This window comes from Triplophysa dalaica, chromosome 18 (assembly GCF_015846415.1).
Source record: "Triplophysa dalaica isolate WHDGS20190420 chromosome 18, ASM1584641v1, whole genome shotgun sequence".
Taxonomy (NCBI): domain Eukaryota; kingdom Metazoa; phylum Chordata; class Actinopteri; order Cypriniformes; family Nemacheilidae; genus Triplophysa; species Triplophysa dalaica.
The window spans coordinates 4,544,811-4,572,245 of NC_079559.1; the positions used below are offsets into that span (position 1 = coordinate 4,544,811).

The 27,435-nt window shown below is 37.2% G+C and overlaps 1 protein-coding gene across 1 annotated transcript; it reads left to right on the forward strand.

Annotated features, from left to right (window-relative positions):
• Window positions 1–245: 245 nt before the first annotated feature.
• rnf220b (ring finger protein 220b) lies at window positions 246–26,250 on the forward strand. Its single transcript, XM_056729680.1, has 15 exons — window positions 246–364; window positions 1,774–2,515; window positions 18,087–18,213; window positions 19,786–19,831; window positions 19,914–20,006; window positions 20,328–20,370; window positions 21,523–21,566; window positions 21,898–22,009; window positions 22,211–22,301; window positions 22,424–22,510; window positions 22,592–22,644; window positions 22,867–22,951; window positions 25,155–25,263; window positions 25,595–25,669; window positions 26,091–26,250. Exons 2-15 carry the CDS (start codon window positions 1,885–1,887, stop codon window positions 26,160–26,162), a joined length of 1,668 nt encoding a protein of 555 aa, XP_056585658.1. The 5' UTR covers window positions 246–364; window positions 1,774–1,884; the 3' UTR covers window positions 26,163–26,250.
• Window positions 26,251–27,435: the final 1,185 nt, after the last annotated feature.

Here is a 27,435-nt window from a genome sequence, read left to right on the forward strand (position 1 = left end):
TATCAGAGCGGGACGGGCTAGAGAGCGCGCATTGGAGAGAGAGAGAGAGAGAGAGAGAGAGAGAGAGAGAGAGAGAGAGAGCATGTGTGCACTTTCAGAGCGTCTCGCGCGCCTTAACAGATGTGTGATCGGATCTCATCTTGACACATCACGAGCATCATCTGCATAATCTTTATCTCTGCCGTAACAAGCGCTAAAGACGAGAACCCTAAAGATTAAATGATTATTGTCAAAAGCGCAAAAACATTTTAACGTGTTTCGATGCGTTTTTGACTCTTTCTGTCATCTACAAACTCTTTTGAGTGTCATCTTCTGCGCGAGCACGGAATAAACAGTCTGATGTCTGATATTTTACTATGGTATTGTGAGTATTACAGTGTGTCTCTTTCTGAATTTTCATTACTACAATTTGTATTCAGCAATAGTATGTTTTCGGAAGTTTAAGCTTTTATCTAGTTTTAGGCAATATGTTTACTTATAAAGGGATTTATGACATTTATTTAAAGCTTTAAGTACAGTATTTCAGTTAACTTTTTCTAAAGTGTATTAAAACTTTGAAGGCAGGGTGCATCATGTGCATTATGTAGAAAGAAAGTTGTCCGATGTACTTACGATGCAGGTAACATCTTTTTAACTTCTTATTTGAATTCCCGTGGCAATAATAAAGTTATTAAATAGATAGATAACCTTCAGTCTTGAATAAATGTTTGACCTTTTTTTCTGATTGTAATGGAAAACATATACTTCGTATATTTCAATATTTCAAGCAATTGATTCGCAAAGGGCATATTCAAAGTTTTGCCGTTTATATCTCTTGATTTGTCATTTGCTAGATATGTCAAGTTTTCGTTTAACAGTGAGGTGTAATAAGCCTAGTAAAACAATTTCTAGTTTGTAATTGAATTTAATTTAGAATTTGTAGTTAGAAATGTTAAAAAATAAAAATTGACAGATACTATTAAAATTCGTTAACTATTAAAATGTAGTTTTAGTTAGCCTACTCCAAGATATTTTCTTAAATCCATTAGCCTATATTCTTCTATAATAATATGATATAACATAAAACAAAGATCTGCATTTTCTTTCATAAAAATGAATATTTTATTTTATAGATTTAACTATTGAGGTATTAACGTATAGCCAGTTCTATTTTTAAGTATTGACAATTACTCAACCACATGAGTATTGTGGGTCAATCATTCAAATTCATTATAAAACTTGTGTTATGCTGAAACTTTTGCAAAATTAGAGTGAAGTATACATTTAATAATAAATGAATGTCTATAACATTTTCAAACAGCATTTGTAAATAACAAAAGGTAAAAAAAACGAGATGAATGGTTGAACAGTCAGAAAGAAGTGTAGAACTCCATATGTAAAATTAAAGAAATAATACAATTATAATAAATATACAGAATAATATATATCTTTTATGAAAATACATTTTACAATGATCTTGATATCCCAGGTAATTTATTTATTTATTATTAATTAGGAATTATATTGGCTAGCTTTATTTTACCATGTTGTTGACATGTCTTCACTGTAATGGTGAATTTACAGTTTTTTTATCAAACTGTTATTAAACTGTTATTTATAAGATCAATTCAGGGGAAAAATAGGTTAAAATAGTTAAAAAATCGACATTAAAATGGTTTTTCTTTTGAAGTATCGCTCATGCACCTGCCTATTTACACTGTTCAGTTACTATTGTTTCTTGAAGTTGCTTTTAGTTTCAGAATACAAACTAAATTCTTCTATCTTTCTTCACAGATTTGATTAAAAGAATGACTGATCTGTGAGGCTTAAGTCTATTAGCATTTAGTCCACTTCTCTTCAGACCTTTTCACCAGTTCATACTGATTTCGGCTGGACATTTCTCAAATGGACCTCCATCGGACTGCCTTTAAGATGGAGAACTCCTCCTACATGCCTGGCCCGCTGACCTCCCCGGCCCTTATGGTCCTGGCCTCAACAGCCGAAGCTGGACGTGATGCCTCGGTACCCTGCCAGCCACACCGGCCGTTTGGAGTGCCGGTCACTTTGGAAAAAGACATTCATCTCCCATTCCCCAGTGGTTCTTACACCTTCGCCTCCATGTACCATCGGCAAGGAGGTTTTCCTCCTCGAGACTTCCCCACTCCTCTTCTCCACCTTCATCCACAGTTTGCTCCGCACAACCTGGACTGCTCACCACTGGGTATGCTTAACCACGGAGGCGTAGGGGCCTTCCGGCCGTTCTCATCCCCACCTGAGGAGCGTGATGGAGGGGGATACCATTCCGCTTTCCTCCCTGCCAAGCGTTTAAAGGGCTGTCTGGAACCAGAGGCAACACTCCACCTTCGCTACACAGATGTGGAGGTGAAAGAGTTTGACTTTGGGGGTTCTCATGTGCCGGCCGGTTGTCCGAGTGCACAGAAGGTATCTGAGGATGTTGGAAAGAAGCTCTTCAGCTTGTCCGGGCTGATAGCAAATGCGCAGACTTCTTCCGGCACAGAGGAGCACAAAGAATCAAGTAAGTGTCTCACAGTATGTGTGTTTGTGCGTTTAATATGACCAGACTGAATCAACTGTTGTTTAATTTTAGTACAAACAATTCACATTACAGCCCTTTACTCTTCGAGATATCACAAAATATTTTTGTTTTGTTTTTCTTTTTCTTTTTCAAAATGAGTCTGCCTAAGAGTAAAGGACAAAAAAGTGTACTTTAGCCGGTGCATTACCCTTTTTGGACATCCCTTTTCTCCCTTCGAAACACAGTTTTAACATTTTTGGAAATCTACATTTAGCAGTTCTACCTAAATAACATATATAGAATATGTAGAGTTTAGTATATTTAACATTTCATACTTGTGATTCATCTTATAATTCCAACTTTTATATATTTTAAACATGACATGTGTTCAATACATTTATCATAACCTGTAACATACTTTGTATGTATTGCAAGAAACATTTTACAGCAGTTCAATTGTTTTATAAGGGATCAGGCCATTTTTGGGCCTAAAAGTCAGAGGCCCCTTGGCCCATGTCATTATTTATTCTTGTTAAGAGCCTGTGACTGTTTCACAAATGACTGACAATACATAAGTTTTGTTTGTATGTGTTAAGTCTAACTAACAACTGATATTGTTATATAAGTCGCATGCGGTCCAAAGATGAATGCCAAAAGTAGACCTAGTCTACCTGAGTAGGCTATAACACTGAGGCTATGCATGGAATAAGTACCGAATCACGAACAAATGATCATGAGATGACAAAGGCGAAGCATTCGCAAATCTCCTCGCCAGACAACTTGTCAATGATAACGAGCAGGAGATGCTGCACGGCTTCCACGTCTCCGAGCGCGACACCTCTAGCTCAATATCGCCCCCACGCTATCCATCCTGATTTGTTGACAAATGAGTGGGAGAGAGTGTCAGTCTGGGCTGTAAGGAGAACGCTGCTGCTCATTACCAAGAGCTCTGTAATTGGCCGCCGAGGCGAAGGATCTCCGTTCGTTCCGTGCGGCGGGCCGGGAAAAGAGGCGCTGCAGCTTAAATTTGGAGGACATCAGAACTCCTTGTGGGGGTGGAGGGAAATACCTGGAACATGAAAGACATGAGAGAGGGGGCTGACGAGTCCTGCTATATCAGAGACGAATGTCAATTGGGAAAATAATGACTGACTTTGACAGGTTGAAGAAAGATTGTTTGGGGAAAGAGTCACACATCAAGGTTCTTTTGGAAAAGTTTGTACCTCATCCGGTGTTGGGTTACTCTTGTGCTTCTTTGAGGGTGGCTCATTTTTGCATATTTGAACACCTTAAAACAACAAAATTATATGTTGTGTATGTGAGCATGTGAATTGTACACATGCAAATTGGATTTTGGGCCACAAAGTTGCTGTGGTTAAAAAACTGGTCAGAAGGTATAAAAGAAAAAAACTTATTTTGGGTTGTAAAGAGTGTTAATAAGTATTTAAATAATGTAATTTTAACATTGAAAATATAATTCAAATAGTTCACTTCCATTAAAATGTTTGGACATGAATTCCAAAAATAATACATTATTTAAGTTTATCAGTGATGTCACCAAGACTAATACACAAATGGGAGTTTGCAGATTACGCAGTCTGCAAAAAATGTTAAAGCAAAAATTCTGGGCAAGGAAATTCATATGTGAGAACTGTTTCTACTACAAAGTCAATCTTAATCATTTAAGCATCAGAAGGTTTTTAAGATGAATAACAAATTCAGTCAAGTGTGTCCAAACTTTGCATTGCTAGTGTTTGAACTTCAATTGAACTGTAGATCAGAGTTAACTGTAGGTTCACATGGCACGGTAACCTGTACACAACCTCACACACATGCTGTTGTGTCATTAGAAAGAGATTTGTCATTTGTCTAATATCTGACCCTTGGGCCAGATCTCCAAGCTCTGTGTTATTTCAGAGCTTGTCCCTCAAAACTTTCAAAAGCAGAGAGTATCCTCACAGCTGTTTAAACAGTTAGATCTTTTATATTCTTTTCGAAGGACAGATGCCTTCGCTGGGCCGAATCGTGTTTATTTTCCTTCGGGAAACGTTTAAAATGTTTTGGTCAAGACGTTAGGAGAAGGAAAGAGTAACAGTGACTGTGGCTAAATGCTTCGTGCCCTGCTGCTTTCTGGGCATAGTGTAGTGTGCACTTGGCATAATATTCTCAGTCTGTGTGCTTGTTGAAACTTTTAAGTTCACACAACAAATTCAAACTCAAATTAATGCATTTGTTTTTTTACTGTACAGTTTGGGTTTTCGCATCATTTTTTCATCACAAATTAGTGTGTTTTCCACCCCATGACACAAGAGGATGGAGGTGACCATGGAGACAGAGATGTCAGTGTTTGGAATTCCAGTTCTAATTGGTTATTCGGAGCATCCTGCAAGTTTATGTTGAGTGCTTTAGTGATTTAGTGACACTTTTACCATTTAAGCTATTTGCAGTGTATTCTATGTGTGCCAGAAGCCGCTGTAAGGTGTCTGATTTTCATTGATGCCGGAAATTATACGGATCACCTCATTCACAGAGAGAGACAGGCGAAGAAAAGTCAAAATATATAAGGCTTATCAGTAAGACAGTAGCGGTTACCCTGACTAGTGCATATAAAATAGAGAACAATCCATCACGGGAGAAACGCCTTAGTGTGTTGGAGCTTATTTACACAAGCAAGACGTCAAATCTGTGACCAAGGTAAAACTTGGTGTACATCACCCTTGTTGGCCTAAGCCTATTGTGGTTGATTTTATTGCCCGTGAGTTGAATTGGATTTTCAGTTGTAAATATTAAGTCTTTTGTTTCTTATCAAAGAGCAGGTACTATCTGTAGTCCTCATGGTTGTAGTGAATAGCATGGGAGGGTAATATTGTAAATCTGTCCGTGCTGTTAAAATGTTATCACTGTTTTGCATGCATCCTCTGTGTGGGCCGAGAAAGTTGATGCTGGTCTCCATGGCAATAAGACCTTTATGAATGGGCATCACTGGCTGCCTAATTAAGGGTACAAAAAGAGCATTTGTATTAGCTACAGCTGACAGATGCTATAATATCATTGTTCGAAATACAGACTGTTTTCAGTCATACTCAAGAGATCAAAGATCTGCAGCGATTGTCTTGCCGGTCACTGTATTGAAATGATCTGATGATTTTATCCTATTTTTCTTACGGTTATGGATGTTTGCTAGGACGGTTTTGGTTTTAATTACACTCTGAAGAGGGACACATGTGTTTGATAAGCATCATTATTTAGCCAGCATGTTTTTCATGTGCATACTGTGTGTAAACATGTATGCCCACAGTTGCACAAAAAAACGCAAGTACATAAAAACACATGCATAAAGTCCCTTAAAACTTTTATCCGATATATGAAATCTACAAGCTTTACATGTGAAAGTTCTTATCACTGATTTTGTTTGATGTTAAATAAGCTTAATTTGATATTTCACCTCCCGCTGCGGAAGCGGTTTACTCTCCTAATATTCTCTTAAGTGGGAGAGCTTTCATCCTGGTCGGGGGGCTTTCCTTGTTTTCTTCATTCATTTTCGCAGGATGGAAGGAATGCGAATGAGAAGAGAGATGTGTGATGCCACCCATATTCTAGTTAAATCATCAGTTATTTTTTGTCACTATACTGACAGCCTGTGTTGATTTTAACATCCAGTTGACTCATTGATTTTCCTCCCATTTACACTCAAGTAGACTATATGAAGCTTAATAGGTTTTGATTGGGATAATTTGCATGTTTAAACAGTGACCAGATGTGAAAACATTAGTACTGGTGTCCAGAAATCTAATCATTGAGTGTTTTCACAGACACTCTAATGCATTTTTTTCATTATTCAGAAATCATAGCTGTACCATTTTAGACCAAAAAGAAATCTCAGTTTGTGTCACTAACAAGTGGCTTGTAGGCCCATTACTAGCGGTATCAGTCTGCACATCGTCTGGGGGCTTCACAGGCTCATGGGGGCTCTTGTTAAAGCAGCGCTGCTTCACCCTGGGCTTTTATGTGTTATTGGGAACGTGAGACAAATAAAATAGTGGCTTGTGCCGGGAGGCTCAGCAAGAGTTTCTCTCCCACCAATTATCACCAAAAAATGATTGTCCTTTTTTGCTTTCAACAGCTAATATGTACTCTTAAACAGATCAAATCTTGTTTAAAGGAATAGTAAATTCCTTAATTGGGACATTTTCTGAATCACTATTTCATTTTGTTGAAAAGAGCAGCTTGAAAATCGTTTTTGCTTTATAGATTTGGTTTGTTATTATTAGAATATCTCTTCATATTCGGTTATACAACCAATAGACAACTCTGTTCACTGAAACTACACCTGATCGACCGGCATGCTTTGAGCCAAATCGTTCCTCTCTGATCTCACATCAAAGATATCAGGAGGAAGACTAGAAGTATGTGGGGTAGAGTGAGGTGGAAAGAGAGGTCACCAGATACTTTCGATAGCTGGCTCAGTGCAAAACATCCCGAATCCCACCAGTCTACAAAGCACTCAAACAAATACAGGGGTAGGAAGAGCAGAATGTGGATTTAAACAGTCATTACAGGGGGAAGAGCGGCAAAGACAACATCCAGGCAATGGATTGACATTTACCTCCAGAAAAACCTGTGCTTTATTCTTCCATCACTTCTATAGATAGGGTATGCAGTTAACACCTGGCAAGTTATACAGTATGCCTAATTGTGAGGAAAATTTAATGTTGCTGGCTAACTGCTAGATTCACAAAACCTCTACAACCAGCTGGTGGAAAAACATTTTCAAAACGACCATGTGAGTGTTATACTGTGGATATATAAGTGGATGTGTCACAGAGATTAGCACATAATTGACTCAATGTGCTGCAAACATGCATTGACAACAGCAAAATAATTCCATTATTATAGTCCTAAATCATAATTGTATTGCTAGTAAAACATTCATAAACTTTGAAAAAAAAACCTGCCTTTGCTGTACATTCTGTACATATATTCTGTTTCCCCATATATTCTATAGATTAGACCGTTTCATCGGATGCGTACGCACCTGAGTTAACTTCCGGTTTGTCGGCTACGGTCTAATAATATAACTATTTATATTTTACTTTATTTATGTTGATTTTAATATGGATTATTATTTAATTGTATGATAATTGTATTAAACAAACAATTTTGTAGAATATTGTTGAATATTTCAGTCGCATTTAAAGAAACCGTTTGGTACATTGATATCTAGCGGTTGAGCTTGGTATCGCAGTCTAAATTCAAAATATTTGAGAGACAAGTTTAGCCACGTAACAATTCTTCTAGGTTTCTTTTTATTGTTATCGGAAATAATATTCAGGCACTACATTGTTTTTTAATGTATCAGACCTATCTATATATTGTCTTTATTAGTGTCTTTTAAAAATGGAAGTTGGACTTCAGCAGGTTAGCATTTTAAGTGATTCATGGCAGACATGTTCCTGTTTAGAAAGGTCTTTAGAGAGCAAGTATTTAGGCATGTTGTTGTTTTTGTGAATAACCCTTGAAACTCAGTCCACCTGTAGGGCCTCCAACATCTGGGGCTTTCATTAGTGACTGATGCTTGGCTGATGTTTGCTTGTAATAATATCCAAATGGACTTTTTACACACAGTCGCACTAAATATTTACCACAATCCACGGCTAGATAGCCTTTTATTTTTGAGAAGATTACCCCGGTGATGCTTTTGCAATTTATCTTGAGAAGCATCACGCTTGACTTCAATCAAAATAAATGTTGGCACCAGTGTAAACATGGTTAAAGAAATTTTCTGATTTGTCTGTGTGCAGAATTTGCTAATTTTGATATGATATGTAAATGTATATAATAATTTAGCTTTATGTTGATTTTATTTACTTTTGTTAAACTCCAGTTAGGCCATTGTGTATTATGTATGTATGGTTGTTTATTGTACTGTCTGAACTTGTCGGACAGTACATCTAGTCTCTAAGTCATTACAATGTCAAATTCTTGATTTACTTTTTCACAAAGTGTACTCTGATGTGGTCACTGTGTAACGTTGGGTCTGAGTTTAAGGTCACTCTCTGACCCCTGTGCTCCTTTGGATATCCTTGTGTTTGCGTGGGAGCGTGAAAGAGCTTGGGGAAATGTTCTTAAATCCTGTTGGAGATTCATGTCATGACTATAAATCAATTCTTTACTAATTGGTTAAAAAAACAACAGTTGAGTAGTATATAATGTTTTATGTGCCTCTTATGTATTTTATTGCTGTAGTTACGAGGGGCTCTATGTCACAGAGTGGACAGGAAATTAGCTTGAAACATGGCCGTCGTCCATGTGCTTCAGCGTCTGATTGAGATTCCGTTGATTTGCATGTGGCAATTAGTATGCAAAGTGTCCTAATTAGCCCATGGGACCACACAAGCACTGTGGCATTAAACGCTTCAGTCTCATAATGACTCAACAATTCCCACGAGGTAAAGTGATCAAATCATCATCACTCCCACCAGACGTACAGTATTATCAACAGTATTACAGTTCACCCCAGTGAGGTTTTCTTGTTCTAACTCAGTTTTATGTTAATTACTCTCGTTCAGCACTCTGGAAATGAAAAGTTTTATGGGGGGTCTCATTCCGTTCTCTCGTTAAGTATTGTGCATTGCCCAGGGATTTCTTTCTAGATCTTTGACAATGTTGCCATATTGTCAAAATTGTTCAGTTCACTGAAATCTTGGAAATTGTGAAAATACATCTTAAAATTATAAATAATCTTGGTTAATGTGACGAGACATGTTTGAGGTTTTATTGAACTCTTTAATAATATTGACTTTTGATTTACATGGCAAATCTGAGCTAAGTTTGTGGTCGAGACCTCTGTTGAAACTCTAATGGAGACATTTGTGAGATTTCTGACTTTTCCCAGAAGAAATATTTGAGACTTTTAATCTCTTGATTTCTTTTAATCTAAATGATATCTAGGAGAAATAATTAAGATCTAATCTGTGATTTTATAAAAAAAGTAGCTTTTCTGTAGCTCATTGGTTGTAGCGTGGCGCTACCAACGCCAAGATCCGATCCCAGGTATTGCACACTCAGATGGAGATACAAATAAATGCATAATGCAATGTAAGTTGCTTTGGACAAAAGCGTCTGCCAAATGCATAAATGTAAATGTATTAAATCATGTTTGTAAATTTCCTTCAGTGTGCATCAAAGAGAAAGTTATTTACTTATGTGTATTCTAAAATTTTACACTAAAGGAGTAATATTAATATCAGAAGCATTTTGTGTCTTAATATGTTTCCTCAAAGGGATAGTTCACCCCAAAATAAAAACGGTGGTAATTTATTTACCTTCATGTTGTTCGAAACCTATATGACAATCTTCTCATGTGACAAACAAAAGAAGATATTTTGAGAAATGTCTCAATGCCCATAAAATGGTAATTCATTATTTAGAATAATTATTTAGAAAAAGGTTTAGAATGACATGAGGGTGAGAATTTTTTTTTTTTAATGTGAACCGTCCATTTTATGTCTAACAATTACATTAAATGGAAGTCGAACGAGACAGATCTTAAGATTTGCTTGAGCTCTGTTACTGTAGATGTTCGGGCAAGACCTTGGTCAAAAAGAGGAATTTAGCCTCATTAACAGATGCTAAGCGTCACTGAATAGCTGTGTCTTGAGAAGATAAGATGCGGAGATTGAACTTTGAGCTCAAAGTGCCTTTACTGTGTTTCATGATTGAACAAGAACAGAAGAATTGTGGATCTATATCAGCTCAGCTGGCAGTGGCCTTTGTTCCTCTGTGCTAGCAGACACAGAGTATTGGCTTGTGGGATCGCTGGGATATTGATGGAGGAATGATGAGGTACACACACACACGTACACACACACAAAATGACTTTGGCAGGTTGGGCGGATGAGGAGCATCAGCTTTTGTGTTTATCCATGGCTGTGTGAAGACTCTGTATGTTTGGTTATCCTTGCTAGATGATCAAGGCACAGACGCTTTATGGCCATGACCTGAGATAATCTCTAATTTAACAAAGAAGACAGAAGTTGTATACATTGCCTAAATTACCAATATTGAGCTCACCCTTAGCACATCAGGGATTTGTTGGTCTCCTGCATCACTAACTACAGGCGGTCCTTATTCTTTAACTGCTTCCAAGAGAACACTGTGTGGCAGAAATCCCTGATTCTGTTGCATTCCTTGTACCTGTAATTAGCCTTTAGCTACTTAATGAGCTGAACAATGCAATGTCAGTGGAGCAACAAGCTCAGGGCATGTTAGAGGGCTGCAGTCATGGGTGTTTGGATGTTGTGCAGATCTTGTTGCCAGGTGGCTGTTTTCCCATTGGTAGCTTGAATTATGCTGTGTTTTGTGGTTTGTCTTAATGTGAAGTTGTTATAGGGTGATAGTTTGTTCCTTCTAAATGTGCTTTGGTCTGGGTTAGAATCGTATAATAAGGTCACCAAAAAAGATGATAAAAACATGATAACTCGAATGGTTTTGTGCAAATAAACTCTACATTTAATCATTTAGCAGACACTTTTATCAAAAGTGACTAATAAACGAGAGAGCATTTCTTCAATGAGTCAATAATAAGTGTAGTTTTCAAATGTGTGTTTATAGACTACAGTTAAAGATTTCCCAGTTTTTAAATTTATACATGCAATTAAGAATTATCATTATCTTATTGTAAACAATAAACTGTAGTTTAGACTAAAATTATATAAATTATAATATTACTTTTTTGTTCATTCAATCATATTTTATAAATAACAGCATGCAGTATATATTTGTAGCAATAATTGTTATAAATAAGTATGTTTATTCATAATATCTATAATAACATTTATTCATTTATTTAATCATTTTATTAATAACAGTACATATTTTTATAAAAATGTTATAATTGTTTATATTAATAATTTAAGACATTGTGTTAATAAAGAAATAAATACAAACAGAGATGGCCAGAGATGTGGAAAGTAGACAGGGGTTAGTCAGGTGAATTAGGAACAGGTGTATCTGATCCGCTTTTCTATGGAAACCCGAACTAGACGTCAGTTTCAGTAAAAAGGCATTTAGAGGTAATTTAGCAATCCCGCACAACACCAAAGCATTGACGAACAGAATGAAAGAGAACTAGATGGTTGAAATATGAATAGATGTAATGCAAATTAGATTTCTCCTCCAAGTCAGTGTAGCCTAAAGCTTTATTTTGTTGCTCTGGAAAAAAATCTGCTTAAGCAGCATTGATGTGATACATAACGTTATACATAAATATTACACATCCATAACAATATGTTTTACATTAACTGTCTTTTTGAGTTAAGAGCCGAATTCCCAAGCATAGATGGATGAATTCTGCACAAAATACAGATGCTATTCCAGCCCATAATGGGCTGCTAGACGTTCACGATGAAGTCATGTTTTTCTGTGCCGCAGGAGCTCGTATGTGTTAAACTCTCTTCAGACTGGGTGGCCCAGTTCTCCCACAGTTCCCACAGCAGGTGGAACCCCAAATTCCTATTAAACGCAGGTCAGAGGATCGTCATTAATAACAAAGTGCTTGCGTTATTTTCCTCTACCGTGAAAGAAACGCATAGAAAGGATTTCGCACGTGCTTATTTTTATGTGTTCAAAAACCTGCTTTTGTAGCACATCAACAAAAACAGTCACACATAAAGTTTCATGATGAGTTAGGATGTTGCTTAAAAAGGCGCTCCCTATACGGTATTCACAAAGGTAAAGCATTGAGTTTTGCAATAGAGATCACATGATAATAAAATTGCTTTTAATAGAAATGAATATCATTTTTTTTCCAAAGGAATTTGAAAATTCTGAGCAAATATTTGGGCCAGTTATTTTAAATCATTTAAGCAGATAGAGAGAGTTCTTTGCTCCCTGGAGGGCAACCGTACAACCATCTTTCCCAACGTTAGACATGCCCTCTCATTCTCTCTGTCTGTGTCTGGCATTGGTAGAGAAAGTTGTGTGCTTAGGCTGAGTCTGTCTCGCTGGCTGGCTCTGAACAAGCAAAGGCCTGTTCTACCCCGGTGGCCAATAAAATGAGAAAATCAGCCACTGTGCCATCATCCACAGGCCGGCTAGATAAATACACTTGTCTCTGTGTGGATGTCTGTCAACAGGGCTGTGTAGATTCAACTGAAAGGCAAAGGCACAGGAAAGTTTAATCGATTTATAAATCCTCTAATGGTGTTTTTAGGTTCAATCATGCAGGTAATCAATGTAACTCTTTCATCATTGGCGTATTATTCATTTCTCTTAGAAGTGTTTCCTGTTGTTGTGAAAGCCCGGTTGCCTTTTTTGCCGATCGTGTCTTCTAAAGCTGTCACAAAAATCTGCATTATTTCAGAACAGGATGAACTTCAAAGGATCCTTGTCTTTCTCTTCTTGTTTTTGACACAGCATGCGCGAGACTATCTGATCTTATCAGCGTGCATGTGGGAGTATGTCATGTTACAATGAAATGGCTTAGTGTGGTGTTTTGGGGTCATTAATTCGAGGTGCTCACACCTGCTCCATAGGGATGCATTGAATTTGATACTTTGACACAAAATGAAATCAGTGATGTTGCTGTCCTGCGTTACTGAAAATAAGAAAATAGCTTAACATTGCATGTTACGCCGTGTCTACACCGGACGCGTCAGTAGCGAAGCAACACGCCGCATTCAGTGTTGACATCATTTTAAATGATGTTTCATGTTTCATGCATTTCTAATGTCTTTTGTCATGTCGCGTCGCGCCGGTCTCATCCAGTGTAGACACGGTTAGTGTACAAACTATAAACAAGCAAAATCTTACTTCGGGGACCTCTTTATTTGTGAAGATTTGCATTTATGTGTTAAATCAAACCCATGACCTTGCATTTGTGAAATGCAATGCGTTACCAGTTGTTAATGTTGTTTTAAAGTTTTTACAGTAATTAAAAGTTGAATATTAGAAATCATTCAAACATTTTTTGGGTAAAATATGTACAAACCCAGCTGTTGGGTTTAAAAAACCCCACGCTGGGTTGTTTCAATCCATGGTTGGGTCAGATATGGACATTTTCCTTGTTTCATTTACCCAACGGTTGGGTTTGTTCATATTTTACCCTACCATGAGTTGGTATGTCTTCATTCAGTAAGCTCACTAATTATGTGTTTGTGTGTTTTACAGTGAGGCTTAGCACAGCTCAACACCTCAAGCTCAGTGTTTATTAGGTGTTAGTTGACACTTCATTGACTCCCGTCTGGCCCATTACATTCTGTGCAGACAGAGCTGTCTCAGGTGGAGTGTTGAGGTTTGGCTCTCCCCTTCACACATGCTTTACCAATGAGTACACAAATATACATGGGAGCACACACACACGAACATGCATTTCCAAAAAGTTTATGTGCATGCATACAGTATACATTCTCACACACCCTTTGGTTTCCATGTGTAGTTGCATACACCGGTGTAGTACTGAAAATATTGGAAACAAGACAGGGCCGTCTCTCTCCTGTCCTCTGGTTTGCAGGTGAGCCTTCATCTTGGCTAGTTTCTCTGTTTCTCAGACTTGGTTTATTTTAGGTGTCTGCCTTCTCAGACTTGTAACTTCAGCTGATGAGTTCTTGGGAGACCACGAAAAGCAGCACCCACCCATCAAATAATTTATAGTTTATGTATCAGATGGGAAGAATGGTCTGTGGCCATTATCTGCCTGTTGGACATAAGATACAGTACAATCAAACACCGACACAAAAAATAATTTAACATTTTTACATGTACAAAAGTGTCTTGATGCCCGATGACTCCTGAGATAGGCGCAGGCTCCCCGTGACCCGAGGTAGTTAGGATAAGCGGTAGAAAATGGATGGATGGACATGTACAAAAGTAAATGAGGACTGTGTTTGCCAAACTCAAACTTAATTACAAAAATGCAACATGAACTTAGTTTGCTTCGATGATCTTCCTTCTAACTAAAGTTCTGAAATGGAGTGCGGACAATAAAAATCTTATTTATAAAAAATATTTATTAGTTTTCAGCTTGACAGCCCCAGCCCCCATTTAATTGTATTGAATTGAAAACAATCTGTTGGAGAACAGGCATTCTGCAGTCTCAAAAAGGCTTTGTTCGTTTTTATCCCATTGGTTGTGTTATGCTATCTAACACATTTTGTGTTGATGGTGTGTTAAATAAAGGGGTTGTGTTAAAAGTAACACAAGATGTGTTGTCCCAGAAATAACACAGAGATGTGTTCAGTTAAGGACAACACGTTTAGTGTGTTGTCTTTAACTAAACACTAAATGTGTTGATAGTACACAAACCTTTTTTGTGTTTCGAAAACTTTTGACAACCTCATAATTGTCATAATGCATAACTTAGCATTATTTGATGATCTTAATTTTTTCTAATTCTCTTTATCTAGTGTTGTTGTTCCCTTGTCCTTTTCTCTTTCATTAATTCTCTCTCTCACACACACACACACAGGTCATCACTGCTATTGATCAACCTGTCTGTTATTTAAGAGTCCCTGAATGCTCATTAGTTAAGCCTGTTGAGAAGATCTTGAATATAATTCTCACCTTCTCAGAGCCCGGGCTGGTCTTAAATGTTTCTCCAGGGCTGAACTCATTGATACAGCGCATAGTTAAAGGCAGCAATCAGCTCTCTGGAGTGATGAGTCTTACAGCTTTATCAGGCAGCTGTATAGACGTCTATCCCTCATCTTTATGAGGACATTTATGATGGAGGGATTTCAGAGACACTGATCACTCTCTCTCCACCTGAGAACATAGCGTGCACTCAGGATCAACCTGGTGGTGTGTAAAAAACCTATGCTACTTTTTGTATATAAGCGTTGTGTCTCATATTTTGTGCGCTCAACAGTTTAATAACTTTTTTAAGAGAGAGTTCATCAAAAATGTAAAATAAAATGAACATAAGTAACATATTAAAGAAGCTCTGCTCATGTTTGCATCGATGGCACTAAACGTAATCATATAGCATACAAAATATATTATATAGGGCATGGGATATTCCAAGGTTTTTGATTATTCAGTAAATATTCATTAATGAGACATTGATGTGCAGTTAAAAGATTCTTGGCCGGCAACAGAACAGAATGAGCTCATTGACTTGACAATAAGCACCTTAATGGAAGCCATTTTTGCCTTAATCTAATAGGTCGGTTTGTAATATCGAACATGCACGTGTGATGTCCCTCTTGCTTTGTGGCCAACTGTTGGATTTATCGCTGTAATATTTTTACCCTGCCTGCTCCCAATGAACTTGGACGTTCTCGTGTACCTGGTTCGATGCCAGAGTTATTAAGGCGCTTCGAAGTCTAATAATTAATGAAAGAACGAAAATACCTTTGAAAACGAAGGAAATGACTTTCAACAGCAGATGTGTTGCTGCATTGCCTATTATGTTGCCTATTAACAAGCCTTTTTCAATGGCCCATTATTTTGCTCAATAAAAACACTGGCTGAAGCCTGCATACTCCCCCTGCACTTCAGAAAGCATACTGAAGAAACGATGGAATCCCCTGTGTAAAATGAAACATTTGATGTCTTAAATATGAACCAGACGTGTTTAGGCTACTTGACGGGACTTCATGGCAGGTGTGGAGTGAGCCAATTCTGTTTTATAACTACCACTTTCTTCAGAAAGTCTGCCAGGGAACAAGCCCCCCGCCGGTCGCCTCCCTCTAGCATGCCCTCGGATTACACAAAGGTCGGAGCCATTATGAAGTTATTGAATGGCAAAATCATGGCAGTAACCATTAAGAGACCTCCCTTACTAGACTAAAAATATCACCCATTTTTTTTCATTCTCAGTCACTTTTACATCTTGACTGTTTAGATTGCTATCCGATTAAACATTAACATTATATTTAACAAGTTCATACATGTTGCCTAATAACCAGATTATCGATCCTAAAGGTTCACCCCAAAATTACAATTCTTTCATTATTTACACATCTTTATGTCATTCCACAAATTACTTTCGTCTGCAGATAACATTTTGAAGAACTTTGCAAACCAAACAACATCGGCCCCAATTGTCTTCCATAGTATTGACACAAAATCACTTACACATTTCTATAAATACATTCTTTTGGGATTTAGGGAAGAAAAAGTCATATACAGGGTTAAATAAATGACATCTGGGTAAATTAATGATGTTCATTTTTTATTTTTGGGTGAACTATTTCTGTGAGAAACGTATAACTCGTTACAACCTATACACTTTATGTCAATCAAATACAGAGCTCCATTCTTCTGGCTTTAAGCAATAGGACTGGTTATCACTTTACATGCATCTCTCTGAAATACAAGCCTCTAGTATTGTCTTTTCTGTAGCCCCTGACATATTGTCGTAATGTGACAGAAAGCCCGAATGAAATGTGGCATTTTGGAAAGGTCAGTTCGTGGCCGTCTCAGAATTCATCTCCCATCATGACGATGGCACTTGTCATATGGATGTTGGCATGTGCAGTCATCCTATAACTTACAAAAGAAAGAAGGGGAGCGTCTAAGGATGATGAGCGATTCTTTGACATTCTGGAGAAAAAAATATGTCCCGTCTGTTTGCTCCAACATTGTAAAATACTTTTCATTCATGTTTGTTTGTTTGCATTTGTGAGAAGTATCTTAGCTTTCATAGAATTATAAAATATGGTCCCAGAAATACAGCATGTCATTTTAAATTCAATATTTTTCAAAAAATTTTTATTTAAATTCTTTTATGGTTTGCTTTTATGTTATTTCTTTATTCTATGGATTACAAATTTGGATTTTTTATTGATTTTTAAACCTTTCCAAATTAGAAAAGAAGTGATACAAACACTATTCAGTGGCATAATAATAATGTAAAGTCATTTAATATGGACTTCTGTGCATTTCTTTAATACTCATTTATCCTTCAGAGAGGTCAATCCTCATGAATGAAAATCAGTATATGCATGTCAAAGTGTAACATTGTCATTTTGACATTTCTCACGAAGACAAAAGTTTTCCCTGAGGATGAAGAACACACGCTCATCCCAAAATCAAATCAAATTTCTCTTATCATCTTGTTATTTGCCGACGTTATCCTCGCAGGTAATGTGGTTATAAATTGAATTTCGGCAACGGGATTTCATTGTTTACTGATGCCGGTTGGCTTTAGGCAGAGAAGCAAGCTGTTAATGGATGTCAGTGAATTTATTTAAGCTGGGGTGCGGGTGAAATTTAAAAAGGGGGGTTGGGCTGTCACGTTCTCAAGGGCATGACTCCGAGCCACGCTTACACGCAGATCCATGTTTTATTCAGGTCTGTTTGCTTTCATTTGGAGGGGGAAGGGAACGGTGACTGCTGTCATTTGTGTTGATGTCATCTTTCCCTTGCTCTAACTGTATTGATGAGCTTTATTTGCGTAATAGATTTGCCTCGATCTCTAGAAGTCTCAAGTAGGTGATTCCCACTGATGTGAACTTATATTAAAAATGACAGGTTTTAGAGTTCAGTTCCAGCAGGGAGACTGCAAGATGTGTTATTCGATTTCTCTTTTTTGTCTTGTTCCCTGCCCCTCCCTCACCTGTGTGTCCAGGTAAAGTGAAGAGCGTGTATGATGCTCAGACACCCATGTGTCCGATCTGTCAGGCTGTGCTGCGGCCGAGAGAGCTACAGGAACACATGGAGCAGGAAATGGAGCGTCTTATGCAGCTACACAACAGGTAAAACCTCCAGCATGCCATTCAACCACCCAACACTCACCTGAGTGGTGCTTTCTAGATCAAAAGAGCAAACCCCAAGTCACTTAACTCAAATTGATGCTTTTATTGTCAATCAAGGTGTATTTACAGTCAAGGTTTTCTGCCAAATGAATAAATGTAAATGTTTTCTATTTAGGTCTTGTACTGTTTCCCTGGTTTCACTTTTATGACGATCACTGCAAAAAAAGAAATACAATTAAATATTTCTTACTCAGGTTTTTAGTCTTGCCTAGTACAGATATATAATAAAATAAAAAAATGATATCGTTTTTGCATTTACTCAAGATTCGAAATGACCAAAGTCTTGTTTTCTAAAAATATAAATGGAAATGTTTGTTTATTTTTCTTTCCCCAGTGGCTGATATTTTTCATACTTTCTTGGCAAATATTTGTCTTGTTTTAAGCATAAGCTCTTTTAATTATTTTCAGTGAACAAGATTTAATATCTCCATTTATTTTGTCACCCAAGTATGTAGATACTTAGAAGCAAGACAAAAAAAGTATGAAATTAATAATTATTTGCTGTCTGGCTGCATGCTTCCCACTAAACCACTAAACAAGTGTATTAAAATGAAACCTGTCATATTCCTCTATAATAACATCATGGAATCAATGTTACGTCTATGAGTCGATCAATAATCTATCATTCCTCTTCATCCTCTTATCTTCCTCTCCCTCCGGCACAGTCTGAGATCACCAAGCGATCATTCAAGGGCAGATTTAAACTGTCTCAGGCTGTATGTGTCAGCCAGAACACACACAGACAGTAAAGTGGAGGTGACAGTCAGCATGCTCTTATGTCACCCTAACTCAAATCTCATCCAGGCTCATGAAAATGCATCGCCGCCCGTAGTAGAGAGATCAAAAGATGAGACGTGAGGAAGAGATGCAGAGGTGGAGGAAGGGCAAAATTAAAGCAAATTGAAACAATGAATGTGGACTCCCTGACGCCCCCTCTCCTAAGGCACATTAAATGCTTCCAGGTCTTGATGGCACATTTATCTAAAGCCCCTGGGCATCTGCGCCGTGTCTCCACCTCTTTTTCTGTCTCTTCCATCATCGCAACATCACAAATTACAAGATGTTACATTGTTCCTGACATTTTACAGTCAGCGAAGCTCAAGGCGGTCACTGCGAAAATCACAGCGAGCTAATAACGCGTTCGCTGTCAGCTTTAGACGAGGCAGGTACGCACATTAGCCACTCGGAACACATGAAAGATTTCTCCAATAAAGAAATTACAGCCCTAATCTGTTTAGTGACAGAGCCACGGACAGTAATCGTGTCAAATTGAACTCGGCCCCGGGGTGTGTTAGAGCCTCTCCGTTGTACAGGACCCGAGTGGAGACAGCTTTTTATTTATTTTATTTTGTGTGACTGTCAAGAAAATCAAGAGAATCTTCTGGTTTAGAGCATGTTCATGAATTCTGATTTGCACAAAATGTCTTTTAAAGCAAGGTCAAAGGTCACAGGTTTGGTTTTAAGGGGTCTACGGTGATGAAATTCATTAATAACGTTCGCTCTTGTTTACAGTCAGGGTCCCGCTCAAAAGGAGTTTCTCTCCGCTGGGCCGCCTAAGGTACCAACAGTACTTCACAGCACTTGTTATATATACAGGTATTTTTCTCTACAGGTAATCATAATCGATCTCTTTCTTTTAGTCTCTGTTCTCTATGCATATAAAGAGAGAAGGTTCTTCGTCCGCTTCCTCTCCGCGGCCCGCCGATGAGGCTGTGCACTCTGACAGGTACCAGGTGAGAACTTGATTCGCTGTGCACAATATTACTGACATACAAGTACAATGAATAAACAGTTTGCACTTTGAAGTTTAATAGTTTGGATGGTTATAATTTGTAGTGGTTAAATAAGTAAATTTAGACCACCTTGCAATTGATCCAGTGCCTGTCAGTCAAAGGTTTGAGACGCCCTTAGCGCAGGGATGCCATCTGCTGGACTTTAATTGTACTTACATTAGATTTACATTAAAGACATTTATATGCTCATCCTTTAGATTCTATCGAAAGACATTGATGGAGATATGAGCATTGAAGATTTCTTCCTCTTGTTCTTTTCAGACGTTTTTGCGAGTACGAGCAAACAGGCAAACACGACTCAATGGTATGTTATCAGTACCTTACACTTTACTGTTAAATTTCTTTCTTTTGGGTTTGTTTTGTTCGATTGATTATCAGTATTTTTATTTATTTGCATTATAATTCATTTCAATGGTAAGTAATGACATCATTTCAAGAACTTTGTGAATAAATCTAACCAAAATCGTCATGAAAATTATACACAATTGTTTATCCAGTGTTCCTTAATTGTTCGAGCATATAAAAGTCATGGGGTCATTTCCTCTGGAATTAATGAATAGTACATTATCATTTTAAAATTATATATATATATAATGTAAATTATATATATATATATATATATATATATATATATATTTTTTTTTTTTTTTTAATTAAGTAAAATTGTATACTCTAGCTTGAAAGCACTCTTGCAAGCGTCTGCCAAATGCATCAATGTAAATGTAATGGTCAGACATCACTTCCCTTTTAATGCTAGATTAGCAAAGTAATACAGTATAGATGCTCTGTACTGTGAAAGATTGTTAGTGTATCATGTTGAATCTTCGATCATTTATCAGGACTGTTAATTTTAATGTGGCTTCATTAACATGAGGATGCAACGGAGGTTCGGTCACAGCTAATTGATCAGATTCTCTCTCTAATAAATGATCCTCTCTTTGTTTCATGGTCAACTTCACTTTGATTGTAAAGGGCTTCCACTGTCCTCTTTGACTCCATTATGAGCTCAGACTCCTAAAGATTAATGTACCCTGACATCATTAGGAGCTCAGCAAAACACACAGAGATTTTAATGGAGTAGAGCCCGTTCCGCTGCGCCAGATTTTACTCCCAGTGTGTGTGTATGTGTGAAACGGAGAGAGGAGAACGGAATGTTTTGATTGTCTTTATTTTACAATCGGATAAATAGATCGATCCAATTCCCTGGGTTTCTATTTATCTATTGGAGATAAAAAGGTTGAGATCTTATCAGGTTGAGATTGTGTTTTGTTTCTTGTTTGTTTTGCTCCAGTGTTTTGAATTCGAATCTACAACGTGATTTGTAATAAACAATCAAATGAATTTATTCGCTTTATTCATGATAAGACCGAACTCAAAAACAGGAGAGTTTCTATCATGTTTGTCCAGAACAGCAGTTTTTGGATTGTGCACTTATATAAGTTTTCTTTTTTAACAGCACGCATCGGAAAACTGAAAAGACGGAAAGCAGAGGAAGATCAGGTATGATGGGAATCCAGTCATTGACTCATTGCGATTGTGTTTGTGGGTCACAGTCAGTAAGAATGCAGCATTCCCAAATGCCTTTAGCTCCCCTGGATCTGCTTTCCGCTGTCAGATCACAGAGCATTTGTGGTGTCTGTGATTTGATTGGCAGGTGGGATATGACATGGCATTTATTTCGTGCAGCTGTCCTGTTTAGCTCAGTCAGTTGTATGATGTGCAATTCAAGGTTCGGAAGCAACCAAACTGTGAACCTGTATGTCAATTGTCTGTTTATTGTTCTTTTTCTCTGTTGTGAGTGACCTCATGTGTATGTGTGTGTTTACTACAGAGAGACGGTCTGAGTTGCATTGAGGATGGCTCTGTGCTGTCAGCCGGCAGTGAGTTTGAATGGGGAGAACCGAGAAGAATACAGATGGTTTCTGTTCTCAAAGGCTTCAGAGGTACAGAACACAGACACAGAGAATCTACTGTAAATCACGCACCACTTACTATATTAATTAATATTGACACATCAGGAGTGTCAGATTGTACAGAAAAGACAAAAATAAACTTCGTTAGAAATGACGTTTTGTTAATCCAATAAAACTCCTGTCATGTCACTTACTGTAAATACTCTAATAGCTGTCAACAATTTGCTTTAGGTTTGGTAAGCAGCACGCTGAAGGATCATCAGGACAGCGATGCAGATCTGGACGTGGATGGAGATGATACTCTTGAATATGGAAAAGCACAGTATCCTTACTTAAGCTAACAGTAAAGAAGTGCATCAATCTTTGGTCTGTCTGTGTATTTATATGTGAATAAAGGCATTGAAGGAAGACGATCAGCCACGTTTCCTCAACAGATGTTCTCAGATACACAGAAGCAGATGTGATTACCTGTTCAGAAAATCAACCCAGAGATGCAGAAGAACGGCAGGCGCTAAGAGGAGTTGTTTTAAAGTATGCATACACCAAGAGGACTTTTTTAGGCTCCTATTCACCATCTTTTGTTTATTCAAAACCTTTTCTTTTCTTTAAAAGTGGAGACACGGCCAGCAGGTTATCTCCAGAGCAAACAAAGCCAGCCATCTCAGGTGAGTCAATTCTTTTTAAATGTATTAAAAGGAAACACATTTGTTAATGTTTGAACTGTTTTTAATGTGATTTTGACAAGCTAAAGTTTCAAAAAGCTTTTCCATGTTGTTTTATAGCCAACTTGTAAATAAATAAAAAACGCATTACGAGACAATTCTGTAAAATAAAATTATTTTTGTTATAGTGTATGCTTGTGCAATAATAGTGCTTTTTGTCTATAGAAACTCCAACTACAAGTAATGAAGAGTTTGACAACAATCCAAGCACAACATCTCCTAGAACCTGCAAGAACAGCGAGCTAGAGAAGTAAGTGTTTTATTTGGGGATATGTTTTAAAAATCATAAATTAGCTCCTCACAACTAACTAACGATACTGTTCTTGATCGTAGCGGTTTTATGCATGCGCTCTAGATACATAGCGGTCCTCGTACGGGCCGTAAAGGTTTGAATCCATTCAGCATGTTTTTTAAAGAGATCTTTACAAGATTGTGATTTAAGGTTTTTAAACCTGGCTGGAAAGGGATTTGAACTTCTTTTTAGGCATTTTGTGCAACTGAGGTCAAGTTTGCGCATGAAAGGACACGTGAGGAATTATATGTGTCTGACTCATTCAATAACAATGTCACAAATCAATGCTTTCTCAGGAGGGGCCGCATTTTGGCAGCTCCACTCAAGCGTGTGTGACATATGTTTTGGGGTGAATCATTAATCAGCTTGATGGATCCATTTATCAGTCGGGGAGAATCAGATTGCAGGGAAACTATGAAATAATTCCACATTAATGTAATTTGTAGATATTTTTATGCCCACCTACAGGTTAGAGAAATCATTGGCATTTAAATTACATGTATGTCCTTCTCTCTCAAGCAGACTGAAATGGATGGTTCACCCAAAAATGAACATTCTTTCGTCATTTATTCACCCAGATGTTATTCCAAACCTGTCCGACTTTCTATCTCCTTCAGAATAGAAAAGAAGATATTTTAAAGAATGTTGATAACCAAACAACATTGACTTCTATTGTCCGGGCACAAAACCACTGAGACATTTCACAAAATATTTTACTTTGTGTTCCACAGAAAGAGGTTTTGAACGACGAAACAACGAATAGAAATGAATAAAACAATGACAGAAAATATTTTTTGTGTTTTTGAGTGAGCTAAACCTTTAATTTATGAATCACACATATTGCCTGTTTCAAAGCTGTGGATACATTTCAAGTTGAGGAAAATAATGAAAAATAGGATTTTTACTTCCATATGTAATTGCCATATATAATTCCATTCATAATTATTTTTTGATTGGGCATCATTCTTTGCATTTTGTATACATATTAGGTATGCATTTATACAACGTAATCTGTCACCCTTGTGCGATGGGTATTTTGCCTGAGGGTGAGGCCAGTAATTTTATATTTCCACCAGACATCCACACACGAGAAAAAAAATCGGCATTCATTATGCTTATATTTGGCAACTATTACATGAGGCATTTTTGATGGATCACTTAAACCTCCTGCTGTCATAGTTCAATTCCTGAGAGCTGATTAAATGGGGATGTGTTGGCCGGGATGTAGCTGCCGGGGATTAGGGGGCTCTGAGAGAGTGTTATTTAATTGTGGTGAAGTGGAAACACTCGAGTGAGAAAGAGTTAGTGAGGCAGGAAGAAAGAGCGTTCCTGACAAATGACAGTCTAGCGCAGGGCGCCTGCAGCACGGCCCTGTGTGGACACGCTAATAAAGCAATTACACCGGGACAATGTGTGCACACTCCTCTGTCCCTCACTTACTGCGAGCCCATACGCGTGGCCATTTATTTTAGCATATGTTGTTTTCACCCTGCGAACATTGTTAAAGCAAAATCACAGAGATGATGTCTTTTTTAAATATCTTTTCCTAGATATCAAACATCAGGAGTACAGAAGAAAAAAGTGTCTCTTGCATCTCAGAATTTTCTCCTGGTAAAACCACCAGGAAATCTCACAAACGTCTCCACTCGAGTATTAGAAGAGATCTCAATAATGACACAAAGTCAGCTCAGATTTGGCAACTCTGCAATAAGTGCCTCTGTACTTTTGATGTAGTTTAACAAAAGTCTCATTTGCAATTTTGAGAGATCAGAGTTGATACTTAAATTAAATAACACCGGATGTACATAACAGTACTTCATTAGATCTTCTTAGCTGTGAAAGAGATCTCTAAGCAATACAATTTTCCTCCTTTATGCAAGGTTGATGAACATTTTCTGGTTCTTAATGTTCTGTTTAATATCTCTTTTTTGCTTTTCTCAAAAAAATGCATACTATATAAAGAAATTACATTGAATTTAGGGATGAACACACAGTTTTAAATTAGCTTCTGAATGCATCTGATTTAATGATGCAATCTGTCTTGTGATTACTGATCATGTGTAATTTAGGATTCATAACATGTGGCCTTCAGCGTAAGAGCCGTGAGCATGCAGTGACATCATAATCAATCTCTGATGGATCTCTTCTTTGTTTGGTTTAGGGTATTGCATGACCCCTCCCTGGGAACACTTGAGGCACTAAAAACACGGATCAGAGATCTAGAGAAGCAGCTCACACGAGGTGACAGATTCAAGTGTCTCATATGTATGGTAAGTTCGGTCGGATCATTTACATGAGTTTAAAAGTAAACAAGCTGAGAGTCTCTCTTCATAAATGTCCATGTGAAGAAACTAAAACATTTCAACCGATGTGAATTTGTTTTCACCGGGGTTTCGAGCCGGGGGTTTATGGTCCCGATACAGTATATAAATTGTTAAATTACTTTTTTCTTTTAAAATACATTTCTGAGTGTTATTAATGCACTGTATAGTTTTTTATAAACTAATGGACTGTAGGAAAAGCATCACGTTGAGTGCATTGAGTATTTCTTAAAGGGTTTTGAAAAATAATACACATTCATTTTTTCTATTTAATCTCTAGGATTCATACACTGTACCTCTGACATCTATCCAGTGCTGGCATGTACACTGTGAGGAATGTTGGCTTCGCACTCTGGTGAGATGAACCTATATCATCCATTTATTCTATAGCCTTCATAAGATTTTCATCAAAACATGTGTATGAAAATAAAAGGAACCACATACTGTCAGTATGTTCAGTGACGGGATGATCCGTACTTTCATTCATTCACCCTCATGTCGTTCCAAACCTGTATATCTCTCTTTCTTCTGTGAACCCAAAAGAAGATATTTTGAGAAATGTCTCAGTGGTTTTGTGTCCGCACAGTGGAAGTCAATGAGGGCCAGTGTTTTTTGGTTACCAACAATCTTCAAAATATCTTAATTTGTGTTATGCAGAAGAGAAATACAATATGAGAAAAAAAATGGATTTAATTTTGGATCAACTATTCCTTTAATAACTCTTAAATAGTAAAGATGAATTTTGAGTGTTTAACTATAATTTTTATCTCTCACAGGGAGCAAAGAAGCTTTGCCCACAATGCAACACCATCACCTCACCTGGAGACCTCAGACGAGTGTATTTGTGATGGACCCCTGAGATATGGGAGTCATGTCATCTGCCTGTTTGCACTCCACACAAACTTTAACCGAACAGAGCCCTTCTGGGACGATCCATTGCTTATTGCCCCACAGAGGAATGAATGCTGAAACTGTTGGAGCGCAGTTAGATGAAGACCACTGTGAGCAGTTTTCATTTCTTGATGAAATCGTTTTAAGTTTTATGGTTTTAATCTTCACAAATGTTGTGTTGTAACAGTATTGTAAGGATGGTTAAACTGAAAACAGAATGGTGGTGATTCTATGTATAAAACCTTTGATCATTAATAAAATATTGTTTTAAGTTATTCTCAGATATAACGCAATCTGTCCGATAATTTTGTGAATGTTTTCAGAAAACACTGAAGTTTTTTTCTTAATTGAATCCAGCAGAAATGCTGAAGAGAGATTTGAATCATTCATAAACTGTGCTTGGTGAAGAATGTGCAAAACGCAATGAATCTTGTACATTGATTTTCCATATTTCTGTGACTGTATAGTTTTATTTTTCCATAAAGCAGATCTCTAAACGAGATGAGTCTTTTGAATATGGATAAATTAACTTATTTGACCTTTGAGGTGATATAATGTTTATATAGAGTATTTGTGTATCTCATACGTTTGTTTGTTTAATGATCCCATTAGGCTTAGTAAATGGAATTCACTCTTTAATTCATTTTAAAGGTACTTTATTGGCATTTTGTGCATAGTTACAATATTGCCGAAGCATTTAAAAAAAACAATTAATGACAAAATATATAGAAAGTGAAAGATTGACAAATTCATAATTTTGGCTAAATGTTTACACACTTGGAGTATGATACATAAACAGATAAACAGATTGTCCTCTGTATATTTTCTAGATTTTTTTGCTAGATCTGTCTTCATTCCTGGAATGAATTTCATTGATATTTAACTCTGATATTACTTATTTTATGTACAGCGGAGCTACAATGAATAGTGAGTGCTGCCCTCTGTTTAACTGAGGACCAATTGACATTGCGTAATGCATTTGTGACTGTAGGAATTAAGAGGAGTTATGTTTCCTTTCATGGTATTTTAGCAATAGTTTTGTTACTGTTAAGTCTCTAGTCCAGTTACAAGAAACTGAAAAATAGTGAAGCACTTTTGATAGCTATCTGAAATAAATAGACTATAACATAAAACCAGCTTTGTTTTATGATGATGTATTTTGTACAGATTCATCTGTTTCTCTTTGACAAAAAATAAACTAAAATTGTTGTCTGACAAAGAAAAGTTGTT

What these genes read in the sequence shown, in the direction of transcription:
- rnf220b (XM_056729680.1), top strand. Translation starts at nt 1,885, where the DNA reads ATGGACCTCCATCGGACTGCCTTTAAGATGGAGAACTCCTCCTACATG. An exon ending in CTTATGCAGCTACACAACAG is followed by an intron (nt 18,214 to 19,785) that starts GTAAAACCTCCA and finishes TCTTGTTTACAG; the next exon opens with TCAGGGTCCCGCTCAAAAGG. An exon ending in TCTCCGCTGGGCCGCCTAAG is followed by an intron (nt 19,832 to 19,913) that starts GTACCAACAGTA and finishes TCTTTCTTTTAG; the next exon opens with TCTCTGTTCTCTATGCATAT.